Source organism: Scyliorhinus torazame, chromosome 2 (assembly GCF_047496885.1).
Source record: "Scyliorhinus torazame isolate Kashiwa2021f chromosome 2, sScyTor2.1, whole genome shotgun sequence".
Taxonomy (NCBI): Eukaryota; Metazoa; Chordata; class Chondrichthyes; order Carcharhiniformes; family Scyliorhinidae; genus Scyliorhinus; species Scyliorhinus torazame.
This window is the reverse complement of record NC_092708.1, coordinates 298,581,224-298,602,289: the sequence shown is the minus strand read 5'-3', so window position 1 is coordinate 298,602,289 and position 21,066 is coordinate 298,581,224. Positions and strand designations below refer to the sequence as shown.

The window sequence follows — 21,066 nt, the reverse complement described above, 5'->3', positions numbered from 1 at the left end:
AGAAACAGATGCATCAGATAGATTCATGAGAATGAGGTCAAGCAGATTTTGTAATATTACGTGAGGATGTTTTGGAGAATTAGATGTTTTGGAGAATTAGAGCTTGAGATTTATAGTTGTAAACACAGGATGGAAAGGATGGTTTAATTTCCATAAAGCACACCTTAGCATATTAATACTTTTAGTAAAGTGAAAATACATTGGACCTGGTCTATCAATATGATTAAATTAACTGACATGAAGAAGACTATTATAAGGCTCAATTGGTACTAAACTGAAGAGAAGTTCAAATCAAAGAATCCCTATAGCTGTTGTATAAATAGAGAACAGATGCAATATCCGGTTGAACCATGAAAAATGAAATCTTTCTACTTTGTAATATGCGGTGTTTTTTCAAACCTGTGTAGGTGATCCGGAAAGATTCTTTTCTAGTTTGGAAACAATAATTTGCACTTTAGATAACACATTTCATGTAACAAGAGATCTTAACGTGCTGGGCATAAGATTGGAACACACTGAAAAGCAAGTGCTGAAAAATTAGACAAGTGTCTAAAGGAATGGCTTTTTTTTCTCGGTTAGGAGAGATGATGACAGGACAGATTTGAGGAAATAAATTACAAAATGTACAGACATGGTAGCAACGACTGACAATGTTGAAGTGGAGACAAGAACGATAGCACAAGTGGTTAGCACTGTGGCTTCACAGCGCCAGGGTCCTAGGCTCGATTCCCCGCTGGGTCACTGTCTGTGCGGAGTCTGCACGTTCTCCCCGTGTCTGCGTGGGTTTCTTCCGGGTGCTCCGGTTTCCTCCCACAGTCCAAAGACGTGCAGGTTAGGTGGATTGGCGATGGTAAATTGCCCTTAATGACCAAAAACAAAAGGTTAGGAGGGGTTATTGGGTCACGGGGATAGGGTGGAAGTGAGGGCTTAAGTGGGCCGGTGCAGGCTCGATGGGCCGACTCCTTCTGCACTGCATGTTCTATGTTCTAGAAGCCCGATCCAACGGCCACGTTGCTCCCGAAAAGCAGCTCGCCGCGGCACAGTGTGGCCGATAAAAGCTGGGAGACCCTGCTGTCGGGATCTACCCAACTCGCAATGCCTTTTGAGATCCAATGTGATCTCGCGAGACGTTGTGATATAATCCCTCCCTCTGCATATTAGAGCGAGACAGCATGTCTCACTCTAATAAACAGTTTCCAGAATTATCTGAGTTTTGGGATCTATCCCCCTTGCCACCGAGACCTCGGGTGAGCGCCATTCAGCACTGGTTCCCACAAGCAGTGACCAGACAAACAGCGCTCGTGGGGGCTTAGCAGGGGATCGGAGGCGCCCAGGTGCATGTTCTTTGGTCAGGGTGATAGCCTGGCACTGCTGGTGCCACGTGACCAGCCTGTCACCCTGGCACCGTCAGGATGCCTGGTTGACACTAACAAGGTGCCAAGCTGGTATTTCTTGTGTGCTGACGATCAGGCCAGGGGTACCCTACGCAGGTATCGGTGGGGGGGGGGGGGGGGGGGGGGGGGGGGACGCTCTCATAGTGTGTTGAGGCTTGGGTGGGTTCACGTTGGGGGCTTCAGAGATCAGAACACCATTTATAAACCTCGCTGAGGCCCCTTATTTAATATGAGTGCCATTGTATTACCATGTGTTTCTTGGTGCTGCGAGCGCTGGGAAACACGTGGCTAAATGTGCTCGCTATGGGACTTTGTTCCTATTTAGTTGATTCGCCCCCATTAAGTTGCAAACTGAGACATAAGCCTTGAGAAAATTAAAGCAAAACTATGGAGGGATTTGCAAATAACTTGGATTTTTGGGGGTTTGCTTTTACTTTTTTTTACTCAGTCATTTTGTGTTTGAGGCTTTTACTGTAGATACATTCCGGCACCTGGTGAGCCATTGTTTTAATTTGACCGATATCAGGTAAAATTCGGAGTGTGCATAAGTAATAAACAGAAAATCCTTTTTAACAGCAGTTTATATTTATGTAGCAACTCTATAATAAAACATTCCAAGGCACTCACAAGAGCGTTATAAAGCAAAATTTGACGTGGAGTCAGATGGCCAAAAGTGAGATGTTTGGGCAAAGTGGTTCAGGGAAATAACGCCAGAGCTTAGGCTCTAGGCAACTACTTATTAGGTAATATGGTGCTTTATTTGTCTCTAGTGCAAGCGGTTGGAGCAGGAGCTTCATCTTTTGAAAGAGCAGAACCAGGCAATGGCAAACAACATGAAACACCTGACGACTGAAAACAACCAAGGACGTGCCTTGAAGGTAAATCTCTCATACACAGAATCAAATTCAGGCTGTAAGCCATGGATGCCATTTCTGTCCTACTGATATCTGTTGTGAACATTTTGGGTAAATTTTTTATGTTATGATGTTGGCAACATAGATACAGTGTCCTTCAATGGAGTTGGTATTTATATTTAGAATCAGAGAATTTACAGGGCAGAAGAAGGCCATTCGGCCTTCTGCACCGGCCCTTGGAAAGAGTACCTTACACAAGCCCACACCTCCACCCTATCCCCGTAACCCAATAACCCCACCTTTGTGGACACTAAGGGCAATTTAGCGTGGCCCATCGACCTAACCTGCACATCTTTGGACTGTGGGAGGAAACCGAAGCACCCAGAGGAAACCCACGCAGACACGGGGAGAAGGTGCAGACAGTAACCCAAGCCGAGAATCGAACCTGAGACCCAGGAGCTGTGAAGCAATTGCTAACCACTGTGCTCCCATGCTGCCAAAGTTTGATCAACTTTCAATTGGCTTTTCAAATTAAATTTATTGCTTAGATTCTTTGTAGTTATTTGAAATTGAACAATAATTTCAAAGAATATATTTATTCATTCTCGTTATGTTTGAACTTACCTTTTGCTTCTTTTTAGCTAAGTCACTTGGGACATTTGGTAGAATTTAACAATTGACATTTTTGTAGATTATATCCAATTCATAAACCTAAAGCCTTTTACACAATGAGATGTACTGATGTATAAATATGTGAATTTATAAAGTAAACATCAAAATCGCAGACTTTGAAACCTGCTCCTCTCGCAGCAGATTCAATCCAGGTTTGAATCCAAAGCTTTCACAAGGGTAAACAAATCCCTGAAATCACTCTACTCTCTGGTGTGCTCATTTACTGGATGGAATAGACACCTTTACACAGACACTCATCTCGGTCAGATTCCTAAAACTGGTGTCAGTGAACCTGCTCTGTGCGTTAATACCACTACAAACTGGGTCTACAGTTTTACATTGGCCAAAAGTGCACATTTAGTTGTGTAAACACAGGAAACTGCTTTATGTTCAGTAACTGCTAGAATCCCAATTAAGCAACCATCAGTATGAAAGCCACTAATGTGAACCAGGCCAAATTGTAAAATAGCTCCTAAATAATGTATTTCTTTCTGTACAGTTCGGTATCATATGACTCATTGTGGGCAGTCACAGATATCTACCTTCAAAAGACCTAGGAGTAGTCAATTCAGCCCCTCGAGCCCACTCCGTCATTCAATAGATTCATGGCTGATCTCCTCTCTGCCTCAACTCCACTCCTGCCAATTCTTCATACCCTTCAATCCATTACTAATAAAACATCTGTCTATCTCCCCAAATTTATTCAATGTTCCAACATCCACTGCACCCACCTTCGGACAGCAGAGAACACCTGACCTGTGATGGACATGCATTCGGGACCGAGGAAAAAGAAAGCGCGGGGCTTGAGGCCTTCACCGATCTTTGGGCAGCGGAGAGCATCGGACCTGTGAAGCACATGCTTTCATGACAGAACGAAAAGGAGCGCAGGACTCGAGTCCTTCATCTACCTTTGGGCAGTGGAAAGATGTGCAGGTTAGGTCGATTGGCCATGATAAATTGCCCCTTCGTGTCCAAAAAAGATTAGGTGGGGTTACTGGGTTACGGGAATAGGGTGGATGCATGGGCTTAAGCAGGGTGCTCTTTCAAGGGCCGGTGTAGACTCAATGGTACAAATGGCCTCCTTCTGCACTGTAAATTCTATGATTCTATGAAAGCATCGGACCTGCGACCACTGTTCAGACAGCACGCTGAGTGAACACAGGATGTCACAGGAAAGCAGTAAGCTGATTGGTCGGTGAGTAACATTAGATACTGTGTCTAAATAGCTGAAGCTTTAAAAATAGCTATTATTTGTTGTGAAAAATATTTCATGTCAGGTGAGGACAGCCAAGTGGAATGTGTGGCCTGTCACATTTGGGAAGTCTTGGACCCTACCAGTGTCCGAGATGACCACGTGTGTGTGAAGTGCTCCTAGCTGCAGAAACTGGAGCTCTGGGTTTCGGAGGTTGATCAGTGACTGGAGACACTGGCGTGGATAGCGTTTAGAGAGGTGGTCACATCACAGTTCAAGGGTCAAGTGTAAAAAAGGAAATGGGTGATCACTAGGCAGTCCAGGAAGAATAGGCAGGTAATGCAGGAGTCCCCTGGGGTCCCGCTCACAAATCGATATTTCATTTTGGAAGCTCATGCCTCAGGGGACTGCAATCAGAGCCAAGTTTCTGGCACCACAATCAGCTTGACTGTACGGGGGTGGCAGGTAGATGAAAGGAAGAGCAAGTGTAATTGGGGATTCATTCGTCAGGGGAGCAGACAGGCAGCGAAAGATGTGACTCTAGGATGGTGTGTTGCCTCTCTGGTGCCAGAGTCAGGGATGTCACTGAACGGCTGTAGGGCATCCTGAAGGATGGGGGAAATGTCAGAGGTCGTGGTACTTGTTGACACCAACAATATAGGTAGCATGCAGGTGAGGTCTTGCAGCAAGGGTTCAGGGAGTTAGGCAGTAAATTAAAAAGCAGAAAACCTAAAATTGGAATCTCTGGATTACTTCACACCCTGGCACTGCCAAGTGTGTCCAGCTGGCACTACCAAGCTGCCAAACTGGCAGCGATCAGGCCCTACACATGCCCTACACGGGCATGGGGGGGTGGCAAGGGACCTCCTGATGGTGGGTTCGGGGGATATGTCATGGTTTCGAGAGTTCAGGACACCATTTAAAAAGAATGGGAGGGGAGCGAGCTGTGGGTGTACCAGGACCTGGGCATGGATCTGGCGAAGAGGAGAACCGAGTTTAATTGGGTGAAGGCTGCCCTCTTGAAAAAGGGGGTGAAGTTTGTGATGTTGTACCCGGCTTGGCTTTGGGTAACTTTTATCAGCTGAGAACATTATTTTGGACATCAGAGGAGACGATGGAGTTTTTAAGAGACAATGCGCTGGCAGGTGAAGGAGGACATTGAATTGTGGAGGATGGGTGAGGAGATGGGTGCTTTTTCTGTTTTTTCAGGTATCTTTTATTTTGTCGGTTGTTAGAAAACTTTTCTCCTTTGAAATGTTTTGTTGCATCTGGAGGTGAGTGCACCTATTTTTTCTCTTGTTGCATTGTTGGTTGTGAGGTGTGTGAGCGAGGGGGAGGGGAATCATCGAGGGGTGGGAGGCATAGACGCCATGACCGGGGTTTGCCAGGCAAGCTGGAAGGGCTAGTTAACGGGTGCGCAGTGGGGGGGCGGGGAGGAGGGGGGGGGGGAGTGGGCCAGGTGATGGGAGGGATCATGTGGTTAGTGTAGTAGAGGGGTATGGGGTAGTTGTTTTGTTAAAGGGAAGGGGGGAGGGATGGCTGTTGACAACGGTGTTGTTGCTGTGGCATAGCAGGGACGGAGTGGTGACTGTGGACATCTGAGGGTGGGCCTGGAGGGGCGCGTGGCATTGGCCGGCAGTTGGCCTAAGTAGGGGTATGGTTGATTGGCAAGGGAGGAGGTGGGGTGCCCTCCGACCAGGTTGGTCACATGGAATGTGAGGGAGCTGAATGGACTGGTTAAACGTTTGTATGTTTTCGTGCACCTGAGGAGTTTGAAGGCGGACATGGCTTTTTTTTTTACAAGAAACGCATTCAGACCACGCGCCAAATTGGGTTGACTTGCAGGTGGATTAGGGGGATGGCAGGGCCCCCAGTGGTGGCTTGACGTAGGTTGTTAGCGGATAAGGAGGTATTTGAGCGGGTGAGGGTTGCCATCCGGGGATGTGTGGAACTAAATGATACAGGTGAGGTCTCGGCCGCCACGCTGTGGGACGCACTCAAGGCAGTGATTGGGGGGAGTTTATATCAATCCGGGCGCATAGTGAGAAGGAGGAGCGAGCAGAGAATGGGGTTTAAAAAAGAAGAGAATGCAGGGAGGGAGGGGGACATGGCAGGGAGGACTGGCATGGGTGTTGGTTATTTATTTGTTTTGAGATTTCCTGTTTGTTCTCTTTTTTGTTTTGGTTGTGTTATATATATACATAAATGCCGTAATAAAGATATTTATGACTGGGGGGGGGGGGGGGGGGGGGGAGGGGGGGGAGGAGATACCAGAAAGGGAAAAAAAGTTATAGGTAAGACGGGTGAGTTGATTGATGTTTGGAATTGTGACATTGTTGCCATCAGAGAGGCATTGTTAAGGGAAGCACAGGACTGGCAACGTAACATTCCAGGATATATGATCTTTAGGCAAGACAGAAGAGGGTGTAAAAAGGGAGGTGGTGTTGCACTATCAATTAAGGAATCAATTACTGCAAGAGATGATATCTTGGAAAGGTCTTCAATCGAGGCTTTATGGGTAGAACTTTGGAATAAAAAGGGGGCAGCCTCATACTGGGAGTGTATTATAGACCTCCAAACAGCTAGTGAGAAATAGAGGAGCAGATATGTAGACAATTTACTGAGGTGTATAAGAAAAATAATCGGGTAATTATACTAGGGAATTTCAACTTCCCCAACACAAATTGGGATAGTCCCATCGTGTAAAGGGTTTAGAGAAGGTGAATTTCTTTAAATGTATTCGGGGAGTTTTTTAAAAATATATTTTTATTAGGGTATTTGCAATTTTTAATATAATAATAACAATAACAGCGACATAAACATGGTACAATAAACATTTCCACCCCCATCACAATCTTCACACACCCCAACCATAAACAACAGTCTGCCCCTCCCTTTGGCATTCTGCTTCTACTGACATTTTAATTTTCCCCGAGAAAGTCGGCGAACGGCTGCCACCTCCGGGTGAACCCAACCATTGACCCTCTTAAGGTGAACTTTATTTTCTCGAGACTGAGAAACCCAGCCATGTCACTAACCCAGGCCTCTGCACTCGGGGGCTTCGAGTCCCTCCATCTTAATAAGATCTGTCTCCGGGCTACCAGGGAGGCAAAGGCAAAGATGACGGCCTCTTTTGCCCCCTGAACTCCCGGCTCTTCCGACACTCCAAAGATCGCCACCGTTGGACTTGGCACCACCTGTGTTTTGAGTACCGTGGACATCGCATTAGCAAAACCCTCTAAGCGTCGGGCATGCCCAAAACATGTGGACATGATTTGCTGGGCTTCCCGCGCACCTCACACACCTGTCCTCTACCCAAAAAAACTTGTTCATCCAGGCCACCGTCATGTGTGCCCGGTGGACTACCTTGAATTGTATCAAGCTAAGCCTGGCACATGATGAGGATGTATTAACCCTGCTGAGAGCATCAGCCCACAGACCCGCCTCTATCTCTCCCCCTAGCTCGTCTTCCCGCTTGCCCTTAAGCTCCTCAACCGGCATTTCCGCTGATTCCAAATGTTCCTCGTAGATATCTGATACCTTCCCCTCTCCCACCCATATACTGGAGACTACTCTGACCTGTATCCCCCGTGGCAGCAGCAGCAGGAGGTCCGGAACCTGCCTTCTCAAGAAGTCACGTACCTGAAGATACCTAAACCCTGCTGGCAATTCAAATTTATCCTCCAAGGTTTTCAAGCTGGGGAAGCTCCCATCTATAAATAGATCCCCCATCCTCCTAATTCCTGCCTTTGTCATCTCCGGAACCCATCATCCAGATACCCGATACAAACCGATGGTTATTATAAATCGGGGTCGAAACCGATGCTCCTTCCACTCTCTTATATCTCCTCCACTGCCCCCAGATTCTCGGAGCCGCCACCACCACCGGACTTGTAGACTATCGGGCGGGCGAGAACGGAAGAGGTGCCGTTATCAGTACTCCCAAATTTGTGTCTTTACATGACTCCGTCTCCATCCGCTCCCACACTGACCCCTCCCCCACTACCCACTTCTTAATCATGGCTATATTAGCCGCCCAGTAGTAATTTTAAAAGTTCGACAGCACCAACCCACCCTCCCCCGACTGCGCTCCAGCAACACTTTCTTCACTTGCGGGGTTTTACTCGCCCAGACAAAGCCCGAAATAACCTTATTTACCCATTTTAAAATGGCCTTCGGGATGAAGATGGGGAGGCACTGAAAGACGAACAGAAATCTGGGGAGGACTGTCATTTTCACAGTCTGCATCCTCCACACAAGTGATAGCGGGAGTATGTCCCATCTCTTAAAGTCCTCTTTCATTTGTTCTACGAGCCGGGATAGGATTAACTTGTGCAGTACCTCCCATTCCCGAGCCACCTGGATTCCCAGATATTGAAAGCTCCTTCCTACCATTCTAAACGGCAGCTCTCCCAGTCTCTCCTCCTACCTTCTCGCCTGTATCGTGAACATCTCGCTTTTCCCCATGTTCAATTTATACCCCGAAAAATTAACAAATTCCCCTAAGATCCGCATAACGTCCCCCTCCAACGGGTTTGAGATATACAAGAGCAAATCATCTGCGTAAAGCAAAACCCGGTGCTCCACCCCAACCCTCCGAACCAGCCCTTTCCAGTTCCTGGAGGCGCTTAACGCCATGGCCAGTGGCTCTATGGCCAGAGCAAACAGTAGTGGGGAGAGGGTCACCTTTGCCTCGTCCCTCGGTGTAGTTTAAAGTACCCCGACCTCAACCGGTTCGTAAGCACACTCGCTACTGGTGCCTGATAGAGCAACCGCACCCAGTCAATGAAGCCCACATCAAACCCAAACCTTCCCAGCACCTCCCACAGGTAATCCCACTCCACCCGATCAAAAGCCTTCTCCGCATCCATCGCAACCGCCACCTCCATCTCCCCCCCTTCTGAGGGCATCATAATAACATTTAAAAGCCTTCGTACATTGCCCGTGAGTTGCCTGCCCTTTACAAATCCCATCTGGTCTTCCTCTATCACCCCCGGGACACAATCCTCTATACTTGTGGCCAATATCTTAGCCAGCAGTTTGGCGTCCACATTCAGTAGAGAAATCGGCCTGTATGACCCGCATTGCTCCGGATCCTTCTCCCGTTTCAGGATCAATGAAATCGAGGCCTGCGATACTGTTGGGGGGAGGACACCCTTCTCTCTTGCTTCATTAAATGTCCTCACCAGCAGTGGGCTCAATATCTCTGAAAACCTCTTATAGAATTCCACTGGGTAGCCATCCGGCCCCGGGGCCTTGCCCGACTGCATGCCCTCCAGCCTCTCCATTATTTCCTCAATTTCAATTGAAGCTCCCAGCCCTTCCACCAGATCCTCATCCACCCCGGGAACCTCAACTGACCCAAAAACTGCCTCATCCCCTCCACCCCAGCCGGGGGCTCCGGCTCATTTAATTGTTGTAAAAGTCCTTAAAGACCTCATTCACCCCCACTGGGTCTAGGACCGTAATCCCACCTCTACTCTTTACTCTCCCTATCTCCCTGGCCGCCTGACTTTTTCTGAGCTGGTGCACTGATATTCTGCTTGCCTTTTCCCCATACTCATCGATCCCCCCTTTGCCTTCCTCAGCTGTTCCACCGCCTTTCCTGTAATCAACAGCCCAAACTCCACCTATAACCTCCACCGCTCCCTCAGTAGCTCCGCGTGCGGGGCCTCCGAATATCTCCTGTCCACCTCTGGAGTATCTCCTCAACTAACCTATCCCTAAGGAATCGAAAGGGGCCGCGGTCTTGGCCTTTGCTTCCCTGGTAGCCCGGAGACGGATCCTTTTAATGTGGAAGGACTCGAAGCCCCCGAATGTGGAGACCTGGATTGGTGACATGGCAGGGTTTTTCAGTCTCGAGAAAATAAAGTTTGCCTTGAGAGGGTCCATGACGGGGTTCTCTCGGAGGTGGCAGCCGTTCCTCGACTTTCTAGGAGAGCACTAAAATGTCAGCAGCAGCAATCCAGGGGGGTGGGGTCGACTGTTGCGTATTTTTGTTCTTTTTTCTTTATATAATGTTAACGTTTACCTTGTTTTGTTAAATGTTGTTCATGGTTATGCAAAAATTATGTTTTGATAAAAATCTGAATAAAAATATTTTTAAAAAATAAATAAATAACCTATCCCTCTCAGCCTGTTCCACCTTTTCTCTGTGGGCCCATAGCGAGATTAATTCCCCTCTGACCACTGCCTTCAAAGCTTCCCAAACCGTTGGTAGTTCTGGATGGATTTGTTCACCCGCCCCCAGACCGCATCGTCTGCTAACAACCCCACATCCGGCCTCCATAGCAGGCTTTGTTCTCTCTCCAAACTAACCCATAGATCCACCCAACGTGGGGCATGGTCCGACACTGCGATTGTCAAGTACTCAATATCCACCAGGTATTAGGGCCCTGCTCAGAACAAAAAAGTCGATCCGAGAGTATTACTTGTGGACAAGTGAGAAAAAAGAAAACTCCTTCGTACTTGGCCGTGCAAACCTCCATGAGTCTACTCCCCCCATCTGTGCCATAAACCCCTTCAATTCCTTCCTGTCCTGGATTTTGACCGGTCCAATTCCGGATCAATGACTGTGTTAAAATCTCCTCCCATGATCAAGTTATGTGACTCTAAGTCTGGGATCTTACCTAACACCCGCCTCATAAATTCCACGTCGTCCCAATTCGGAGCATATATGTTCACGAGTACCACCCACACCCCCTCCAGCTTCCCACTCACCATTATGTACCTGCCCCCCGTGTCTGACACGATTCTCCCTGCCTCGAATGCCACCCGTTTATTAGTCAAAATCGCTACCCCCCTAGTCTTTGAGTCCATCCCTGAGTGGAATACTTGGCCAACCCAGCCCTTTCTCAATCTAGTCTGGTCTGTCACCTTTAGATATGTCTCTTGTAACATTGCCACGTCCGCCTTCAGCCCCCTCAAATGCGCAAACACGCGAGCCCGCTCGAACGGCCCGTTCAGCCCTCTAACGTTCCATGTAATCAGCCTGGTCGGGGGACTTCCCCGCACCCTCCCCTGCCGACTAGCCATCACCCTTTTTAAGGCCAGCCTCCAGTTCGCATCCCCGGCCTCCTCTAACCCCGCCTTGGGCATCCTCCATCCCCGACCTCCCATTTATCCCCTAGTAACAGTTCCTCCCCTGTCAGCAATGCAGCTCTCCCCCCTCCCCCTGGTAACAGCACCAGAAACCCAACACCCCCCCCCATATCAAGTTCAAACTTATCACCTGCTCACCCCCCACTGTGCTTCTGTGAGTCAGCTGACTTAGCTGACCTGATAACTCCCACCCATGGCATCAAACAGACTGTCTCCCCATTGTTCTTTCACCTCTCCACCCACTTGGACAGACACATTCAAAGCAAGGCATTCCCCAGTAAACAACCAGCAGAAAAAACAGTGGAAAAACAACCACAGAAAAAACAACCACAGAACCCCCCCCCACAGCTCCCAGTAAGACAAAGTTAACTTTTTAAAGTTTGTGAGGTTTCCAGCCTCCACTACCTTCCCAGGCAGTGCATTCCAGAGTCTCACCACAGTGGTGGATTGCACTCTCTGCCCAATTCAGGCTCCACTGATTTCGGGGGAAGAGAATTCTAATACTAAGGACTCTAGAGAGGCTTTACCATGGGCATTACACCATGGAACAGGTAACAGCCAAGCTATTGTTGAAATTGAAACTGTTTCACCGGTCAATATGCACATTGAAATTGACATTAAAACGCTGTCAACTGCCCCAGCAGACCCGGAGACACCCATACCCACCGTCACAGCATCCAAAGTCAGATCGGACTTTTTGAAAGTGAACCCTTGGAAGGTGGCGGGTCCTGACGGGTCCCTGATCGTACACTCAGATCCTGTGTGGACCAGTTGGCAGATGTGTTCGCAGACATCTTCAACCGCTCCTTACTCCATTCCGAGGTCTCCACCTGCTTCGAGAAGACCACCATCATACCAGTGCCAAAGAAGAACCAGGCAACGTGCCTCAATGCCTATCGTCCGGTGGCCTTGACATCAATCGTAATGAAGTATTTCAAGAGATTGATCATGAGGCACATCAACTCCATGCTACCAGAATGCCTAGATCCACTGCAATTCGCATACCGCCACAACCAGTCCACAGCAGACACCATCTCCCTGGCCCTTCACTCATCCCTGGAGCATCTCGACAACAAGGACTCCTACATCAGACTCCTATTTATTGACTACAGCTCTGTCTTCAACACCATAATCCCAACCAAGCTTATATCAAAGCTCCAACACGAGGACTTGGCTCCTCACCCTGGAACGGGATCCTCGACTTTCTGACCCATAGACCACAATCAGTAAGAATAACAGTAACACCTCCACGATAGTCCTCTATACTGGGGCCCCGTATGGATGCGTACTTAGCCTCCTACTATACTTCCTATACACACACGATGGCATGGCACAATTTGGCTCCAACTCCATCTTAAAGTTTGCTGACGACACGACCGTAGTGGGTCGGATCTCGAACAACGAAGAGTCCGAATAGAGGAGGGAGATAGAGAACGTAGTGGAGTGGTGTAAGGACAACAATCGCTCCCGCAATGTCAGCAAAACTAAAGAGCTGGTCATTGACGTCAGGAAGCAAAAGTGTATGGTAATAACCCCTGTCTGCATCAATGGGGCAGAGGTGGTGATGAAATGAAAATCGCTTATTGTCACGAGTAGGCTTCAATCAAGTTACTGTGAAAAGCCCCTAGTCACCACATTCCGGCGCCTGTTCGGGGAAGCTGGTACAGGAATTGAACCGTGCTGCTGGCCTGCCTTGGTCTGCTTTAAAAGCCAGCGATTTAGCCCAGTGAGCTAAACCAGCATGATGGTTAACAGCTTCAAATTCCTCGGTGTGCACGTACCAACAATCTGACCTGGTCCACCCACGTCAATGCTATGACCACGAAAGCACAACAGCGCCTATACTTTCTCAGGAAACTGAGGAAATTCGACATGTCCACATTGAATCTTACCAACTTTTACAGATGCATAATAGAAAGCATCCTATCTGGCTAGTTTTCTAGGCTTAGGCTGACTCTGCTCTCCCTCAAACTGAATGTCAAATTCAATCATATTATGACTGCTGCTACCTAGGGGTGCTTTCACCATGAGTGCCTTCACTATGAGGTTATCCATTAATCCTATCTTTTCGCACAATACAGGTCGAGTGTAACCTGCCCTCTGGTTGGAACCAGAATGTGCTGTTCTAAGGAACTATCTCGAAAACATTTTATGAACTCCTCACCTACGCTATCTTTGCCCATCTGATTTTTCCTCTCCATATGTAGATTAAAATCCCCTATGATTATCACCATACCTTCTGACAAGCTCCCATTATCTCCATTGTCCTCCAGGACACTCTGATCTGACCAGCTATTACCGATTATAGAGTCTGATGGACTCTTTCATTCATAAATTGGAGGCTAATTGCATATTCATATCATTGCCCTGTTATTTGTGTAAACGTGAGTGGGAAATCAAAAGCTCAGATAGCAATGATGAGTTCAAGTCTGGATACCCCAGAACAGAACCATTGTTTGAGGAGCTAGGTGGAGCTCAGAGCGAGAAAAGAATTCTGTTCTAACAGGCAGGGACAAAAGGATTTGGATAGCCACAGGAAGAGGTTATGAAAAGGAATCACGGAGACCAACTTTCAAAAAGGGGTCTGAAGGAGCTACTCTTACAACAGGAATATATTCTGAATATGTAAGTATTGTTGTTGCCTGCCTAAGTAGAGTTGAGGGCTCTATGTTAATTTTATGTGCTGTTTAATGAGATATTCTGTGTTAGGGTTAAGAGATACATGTAAAGTGTTCTGGTTAGGTTTGAAATTTAAATATTGGTTTTTCTTTTGTTTTAAAAAAGTTTCATTTGTAAACAGAACTAAGCCCTATTTTTTATGCAATCACTCCTGGAGTGAATCGATCTTTCCGTGCAGTCTTACAAAAAATTTTTAAGTGTTGCGGTTCTGGTCCAGTATCTTAGCCACTTTTGGGTTCTGACCAGCCGTCCATAACACACCATCGTTCAAAATTCTTGTGATGAATGTAAGAAATTGGTATATATTGTATGATATGTATCTGGTGTTGTAATGGTTTTAAAAACCTGTGTTGGGGGTGTGAATATATCTGCTGCAGTAATTTTATTTGAACTCCTGGGTTAAATGACAGACAGTGTGGTTGCAGATGGTGCAATTAAGGTGTCATAAAAGTAAGATCATCATTCATTCCAAACATGTATATTAATTGCCTAAATAGGGATAATGGAATTTTGTTTCTGGAAAGCAGGTACCCTAGGGTTTAGGTAATTATAATAATGTTTCAAAAAAATTAAAAAATTTAGAGTACCCAATTTGCGGAGTAAATGTGCGGAGTCTGCACATCCTCCCCGTGTGTGCGTGGGTTTCCTCTGGGTGCTCCGGTTTCCTCCCACAGTCCAAAGATGCGCAGGTTAGGTGGATTGGCCATGATAAATTGCCCTTAGTGTCCAAAATTGCCCTTAGTGTTGGGTGAGGTTACTGGGTTATGGGGATAGGGTGGAGTTGTTGACCTTGGGTAGGGTGCTCTTTCCAAGAGCCGGGCAGACTCGATGGGCCAAATGGCCTCCTTCTGCACTGTAAATTCTATGATAATTCATTTTTTCACATTAAGGGGCAATTTAGCGTGGCCAATCCACCTACCCTGCACATCTTTGGGTTGTGGGGGCGAAACCCACGCAAATACGGGGAGAATGTGCACACTCCACACGGACAGTGACCCAGAGCCGGGATCGAACCTGGGACCTTGGTGCCATGAGGCAGCAGTGCGAACCACTGTGCCACCATGCAGCCTTAATTAGAATAATCTTTATTAGTGTCACAAATAGGCCTACATTAACATGCAATGAAGTAACTTTGAAAAGCCCCTATTTGCCGTGCTACGTTGCCTGTTTGAGTACACTGAGGAAGAATTCAGAATGTCCAATTCACCGAACAAGCACATCTTGCAGGCTTGTGGGAGGAAACCGGAGCACCCAGAGGAAACCCACACAGACAGTGACCCAAGCTGGGATTCATATCTGGGTCCCTGGCACTGTGAAGCAACAATGCTAACCTCTGTGGTACCGTGCCGCCCTGACATTTTAAATCACAGTAGCAGTGAGCAGAGGTTGAACCTGCGTGCTGAAACCCCATTGGCTTTCAGGTCCACCGCCTTAACCATTCAGCCATCTCAGCTGCTCAATTAGAGACATTGTGTTTTAACGTCAGTAATTAGGTCATGGGATTTGGAGAGAGATGATGTAGTAATGGGAGGAGCCAGGTCTGTGGCAGTCAGTTCTGAGTTAGTGTTGCTGGAAACTGCGAGCTGAACAGCAGCTTCTGCAAAAGACTGTCAGAAATGGAGCATTAATCTGACAGAATATCTAACTGTCTCTCTGTTTCTCCTCTGTATCCGTCTCTCTGTCTCTCTCTCACTCCATCTTCAAGCAGTCTCTCAAAAGATCTCTCTATCCAAAGATTGGCAAGTAATCCTGTGTTTCCTAACTCTATTTAAAAGTGTTTTTTGACCTGTGATCAGTTTTGCTTGCAATCATCAGCTAATAATAATCTTTATTAGTGTCACATAGCCTTAATGTAGGCTTACATTAACACAGCAGTGAAGTTATTGTGAAAAGCGCTTAGTCGCCACATTCCGGCGCCTGTTCGGGTATACTGAAGGAGAATTCAATGTCCAATCCACCTAACAAGCACGTCTTTCGGGACTTGTGGGAGGAAACCGGAGCACCCGGAAGAAACCTATGCAGACACAGGGAGAACGGCAGACTCCACACAGACAGTGACCAAGCCAGGAATTGAACCTAGGACTCTGGCGCTGTGAAGCCATAGTACAAGCCACTGCTACGGTGGCGCCATAAAACTTAGATAAAACACCGTCCCTGGGTGGTCTGGAACCACCAACCTTTCAGTTTACAGCCGAATGCATTCACCAATTGCGCCACAGAAACACTAGAAGTTAAAGTGTTTCTTTTTAATGTGAAGCATTGTCTAACTGGTAATTGTAAACTATATTTCTGTGATGTTAAGGTGATTTAGTACTGTGTTAATAAAAAGTTTGTTTTAATGTACCATTTTGTGAGGGCCACAAAGAATCCAGCATGAGTTTTAAGGATACAAAGTAATAACATTTATTTACAATAACATATATATATATATATATATATATATATAACAGCAGCAGCAACTTCCCTTGCTGTACTCTCCTTCCTGCTGGTTCCAAACTGGCCAGCTTTATTTATACATGGAGTTTACGAATGGTTTCTCCACCCCCCTCATTGGGGAAGCTCATACTCCCACAGGATTGTGGGATTGTCATTAGTCCCCAGCCAATGGTAAGCAGGCAGGTTATAACATACCATATCCCTGTTTTTGCATGGAATCACTTCTGGAGCGAAGCATCCTTTCTTCTCAGTTTACAAATTTGAAAAAAGTATTAGAGTTTCTGTCTGATATCCTAGCAAATGTTGGGGTCTGGTCTGAGATCATAATAAAATTGGCGGTTCTTTGCCGGGATTTAAAAGTATTGGAATTATTGAATGGAATGACAGTGAGTGTGTGAGGAACTGGTGCTTTCTTTCAGGTGTTGCAATTTAAATAGGGAATGAGTTGGGAAATGGACCTTGTGACTCTTTCCATTGCAAAAAAATTCCTGGGTCTCGAAGAGGTCACTCTGGTTGGTTTACAAAAAGTAGTTAAAACCAAGGTTTTGGATTTGACAGTAAAGCTGCAGTTGAATTTACCTGAAAGAGTGAGGAATATGGAGATAATTTCAGAATAACTCAGCATTTAAATTTGCCGGAGCCACATCCTGAATCATTAGAATAAGCTAGAATTCAATTACAAGTACAACTGATTAAATTAGAAATGCTGGAGAAAGAAAAGGAACATTAGAGCACTTTTCAAAAGGAAATGGAAATGAAGAAACTTGATCTGTAAATGAAAGATGAGCAAGGGAAAAAAGGTATAAAGAAAAAGAGAGAGTGGCAATGGTACAAGCAAAGGAAAAATTGAGATTTTGAACTTCAGAAACTGGAACTGCAAAGAGAACATCAGCGTGAAATATTGGAGTTCAAGGCAGAAGCTGATGTAAGTCTAGAGGAACACCTCCTAGTCAAAAGCCTAATGGGGATATATTTTAATATATTCAAGCACTGAAGGGTTTGACGAGAAAGATGCCTTTTTTATTTCATTTGAGAAATTGGCTTAACAATTGAATTGGCGCATTCTTAACGCTTGAAAAGGTCAAATTTGAACTGAGAGGAAGGATGGAGGGGTTCTACAATTCAAGGGCGTTACTCATTATGCACTTTCAAGAATTGGATCACATCGAACATTAGGCGGGTTGGGGAAAGGGGGACTGTATGTGTTAATGGTGATTATGGGTGATTCCTGATTCCTTTTTGTCATTTGTTTATGTTAACATGCGGGCCAATGTCTGGGGTTTGGTGGGAGAATGGGATCGTTGTTATTGATATGGAGATTGATATTCCATTCGTTACTGATTATTGTTTATTGTTGGGTGTAAATTTGGGAGAAAATGTGTAAAAGGAGGAGAATTAAAAAAATATTTTTAAAAAACAATTGAATTGGCGAAAGACCATTTGGGTATTGGTGGTTCAAACAAAGTTGGTAGTTAGAGCTCGTGGAGTGTTTGCATCACTATCAGAGGTGGTACCTAGGGATTGTAATTAGGTGAGAAAAGTCATGTTAAGTGCATATAAGATAATGCCAGAAGCCTACAGACAAAAGTTTGGAGATCTAAGGAAAGAACCAGGTCAGACACATGTAGAATTTGAAAGAATTAAACAAAATAATTCTGAGAGGTGGATAAGAGCATTAAAAATAGACCAAACATATCACATTCTAAGAGAAACAATTATTTTGGAGTAATTTGAAGATTCTCTTCCCACTGTAGTGATAACACATGTGGAACAGCAAAGGGTTAAAACTGCTGGACTAGCAGCAGAAATTGTGGATTATTTTGAATGAGTTCAAAAATCAAGGTCTGGCTTTCGACATCAATTTGAATCTGTGAATGATAAAAACTGGGAAATGAGAAATCCGAAGTTGGGCAAAGCAAAGGTGGTCTAGTTGGAGATATTTTTTAATATAAATTTGGAGTACCCAATTATTTCTTTTCCAATTAAGGGGAAATTTATCATGGCCAGTCCACGTACCCTGCACATCTTGGGTTGTGGGGGTGAGCTCCACACATACACGGGGTGAATGTGCAAACTCCACACGGTCAGTGACCCTGGCCAGGATCAAACCTGGATTCTCAGTGCCGTGAGGCAGCAGTGCTAACCACTGTGCCACCGTGCTGCCCACTAGTTGGAGATATAACGAAGAGTTTGCCTTTGGTTAGAAAGGAAACCTATGATAGTGGAAGGGAGATAAGGAAACTTAAATGTGTTCATTGTAATAAAGTTGGAGAAATGAATTTGCAGGGTTGGTGACTTAAGAAAAATGTTGGGAAGACAGACCTGTGGAAAAAGACAACCATGGTTCCAGCAGAACCAGAGACCCTACAGTACAGCAGGAGGCCATTTGGCCCATCAATCTGCACCAATCTTCTGATAAAGCACCCAAACTAGGCCCACATCTCCGTCCGAACCCCGTAACTCCACCTAACCTGCACATCCCTGAACACTAAGCAGTGATTTTGCATGGCCAATCCAGCTAACCTGCATATATTTAGACTGTGACTGTGGAGGTTCCCCTCCAAGTCACTCACCACCCTGACTTGGAAACATATCGCCTTTCATTCGCTGTCGCTGGAACAAAATCCTGGAACTTCCTCCCTGACAGCAAAGTGGGTGTATCTACACCTGACGGATTGCAGTGGTTCAAGAAGGCAACTCACCACACCTTCTGATGGGCAACTAGGGTTGGGCAATAGATGCTGGCCGAATCAGCGACACCCACATCCGGAAAATGAATTTTTAAAAAATTCCCCCAACTTAGAGGGGGAACTGCAAAGACCTGCATGGGCGACAGTTGGGAAAAGCACGCTCCTCACTTGACGAAACCAGAGACAAGTACGAGGAAGAACTAGGGATTGAAATAGAATGGGAATCTGGAGCGAAGCACTGAACAGGGTCAACTCCAGCTCCACATGCGCAAGGCTAAGCCTAATGCAGCTGAAAGTGGTACACAGAGCACATTTAACAAGAGCCTGAATGAGCAGGTTCTTCCTGGAGGTGGAGGACAAATGTGAACGATGCTAGGGAGGCGTGGTCAACCACACCTACTATGCCCCAGACCTGTCGGGTTCTGGACAGCCTCTTTTGAGGCTATGTCCAGGGTTGTGGGGGTGAGGGTGGAGCCGTGTCCCAAAGTGGCAGTCTTCAGGGTATCAGATCAGCCAGAACGCTTTGTGGGGAGGGGGGTCGACGCCCTAGCCTTTGCCTCCCTAATCACCTGCCGAAGAATCCTGCTCAGCTGGCGATCAGCAGCACCACCCACAGCTACAAACTGGCTGGCAGACTTGTCGGAATATCTCCACTTAAGAAAATCAAATTCACCATCCGGGGGGTTGGAAGAGGGCTTCCACAAGACGTGGAGGCCATTCACCAACGTGTTCCAGGACCTATTTGTAGCCAACAGCCAACAGAGCAAAGGGAAGGGGGGCCCACAGAGGGACCACAAACATCAGCAGAGAGAGAGGGGGGGGGAGAATAAGGAGGCACATATGTGGACCACACCCTAATAAAAACATTTTTTAAAGAAGAGAATATGGAAGAGGGATAGAGTTTTAAGATTTTCTTGCTTCATCCCTTCTTTGATTGGCAATTTAGGTAGCTTTTTTTCTCCACACTTTTTATTTACAAAACCACCATCGTCGGTAAAATCTTGTAAAGATGCACTTTCATCATCAATGTTGCTGAACTTGTCAAATGTTCCTGACTCATCGTATTTTACAAAATCTTTTTAATACAGAAAAAGAAGTTTCACTGAATTATTTGTGACAGGTATTGTTAAAAAAGTATTTCAGAATGGTTTCCATATTTGGAAAGTTTGCCTGCAAACAATCACGTCCACGTCTGTACAAGTCAGCTGGTGATCTTGAAACACAGAGCTCATCATTATCGATGAAATGAATGGATTGTTTCACTTCATCTACAAAATGATTTGTGTCTATTGTGTCCCAGTAGAATTCATCTAATGTATTACTGCGGTGGTGTGGTAGTCTGTATTAAGGGTATTATGGTACCTATGTTGGAGGTACCTCGTATTAGAGGTTCCTTGTAGAGCTCTGCCTGCTGGTCCCGCCCAGCAGGCCGGAGTATAAAGGTCTGTGCTTTCCCTGGCTGCAGCCATTCCCCAGCATGCTGCTGGGGAAGCATCTGGTGTAATAAAGCCTTCAATTGCTCTACAATCTCGCTTCTGTGGTAATTGATCGTGCATCAAATTATTACACCAGATTTTAAAGAATGGATATCCGCATCAAGCTGGAGTGTCTACAACTCAGCCCCCACGCGGCAAACTCAGCGGCTACTTTTAAACACTGGCAGGTGTGTTTCAACAGCCACATCAGGACAGCCACGACTCCACCCTCGGAGCACCAGAAACTGCAGATTCTCTACTCGAGGGTGAGCCCAGAAATCTTTACGCTCATCGAGGACGCGGCTGACTTCAAGGACACTATGACTCTGTTAAAAGGACACTAATATTTGCCCAGTGAATCAGGTATACGCCCGACACCTTCTGGCCACCAGACGACAAATTTCGGGGGAATCGCTGGACAACTTCTACCGCGCATTATTAGTCCTAGGTAGGAACCGTAACTGCCAGCAGGTTTCGGCTAGCGACCACACCGAACTTTTAATCCGGGACGTGTTTGTTACTGGCATGCTATCCACGCGGATCCGCTAACGGCTGCTAGAAGGGGATACGCTG

General features: G+C 46.2%; 1 protein-coding gene across 7 annotated transcripts in view; it reads left to right on the top strand.

Moving 5' to 3' along the window:
* The window catches only part of mipol1 (mirror-image polydactyly 1), a 654,701-nt gene that overhangs the window by 359,990 nt on the left and 273,645 nt on the right, over positions 1–21,066 (top strand). For all 7 annotated transcript variants that reach the window (XM_072488851.1, XM_072488861.1, XM_072488810.1 and 4 more), the window contains one exon: positions 2,165–2,272. In XM_072488851.1, the coding sequence (XP_072344952.1) occupies positions 2,165–2,272 (108 nt within the window). The remainder of the gene's footprint in view (positions 1–2,164; positions 2,273–21,066) is intronic.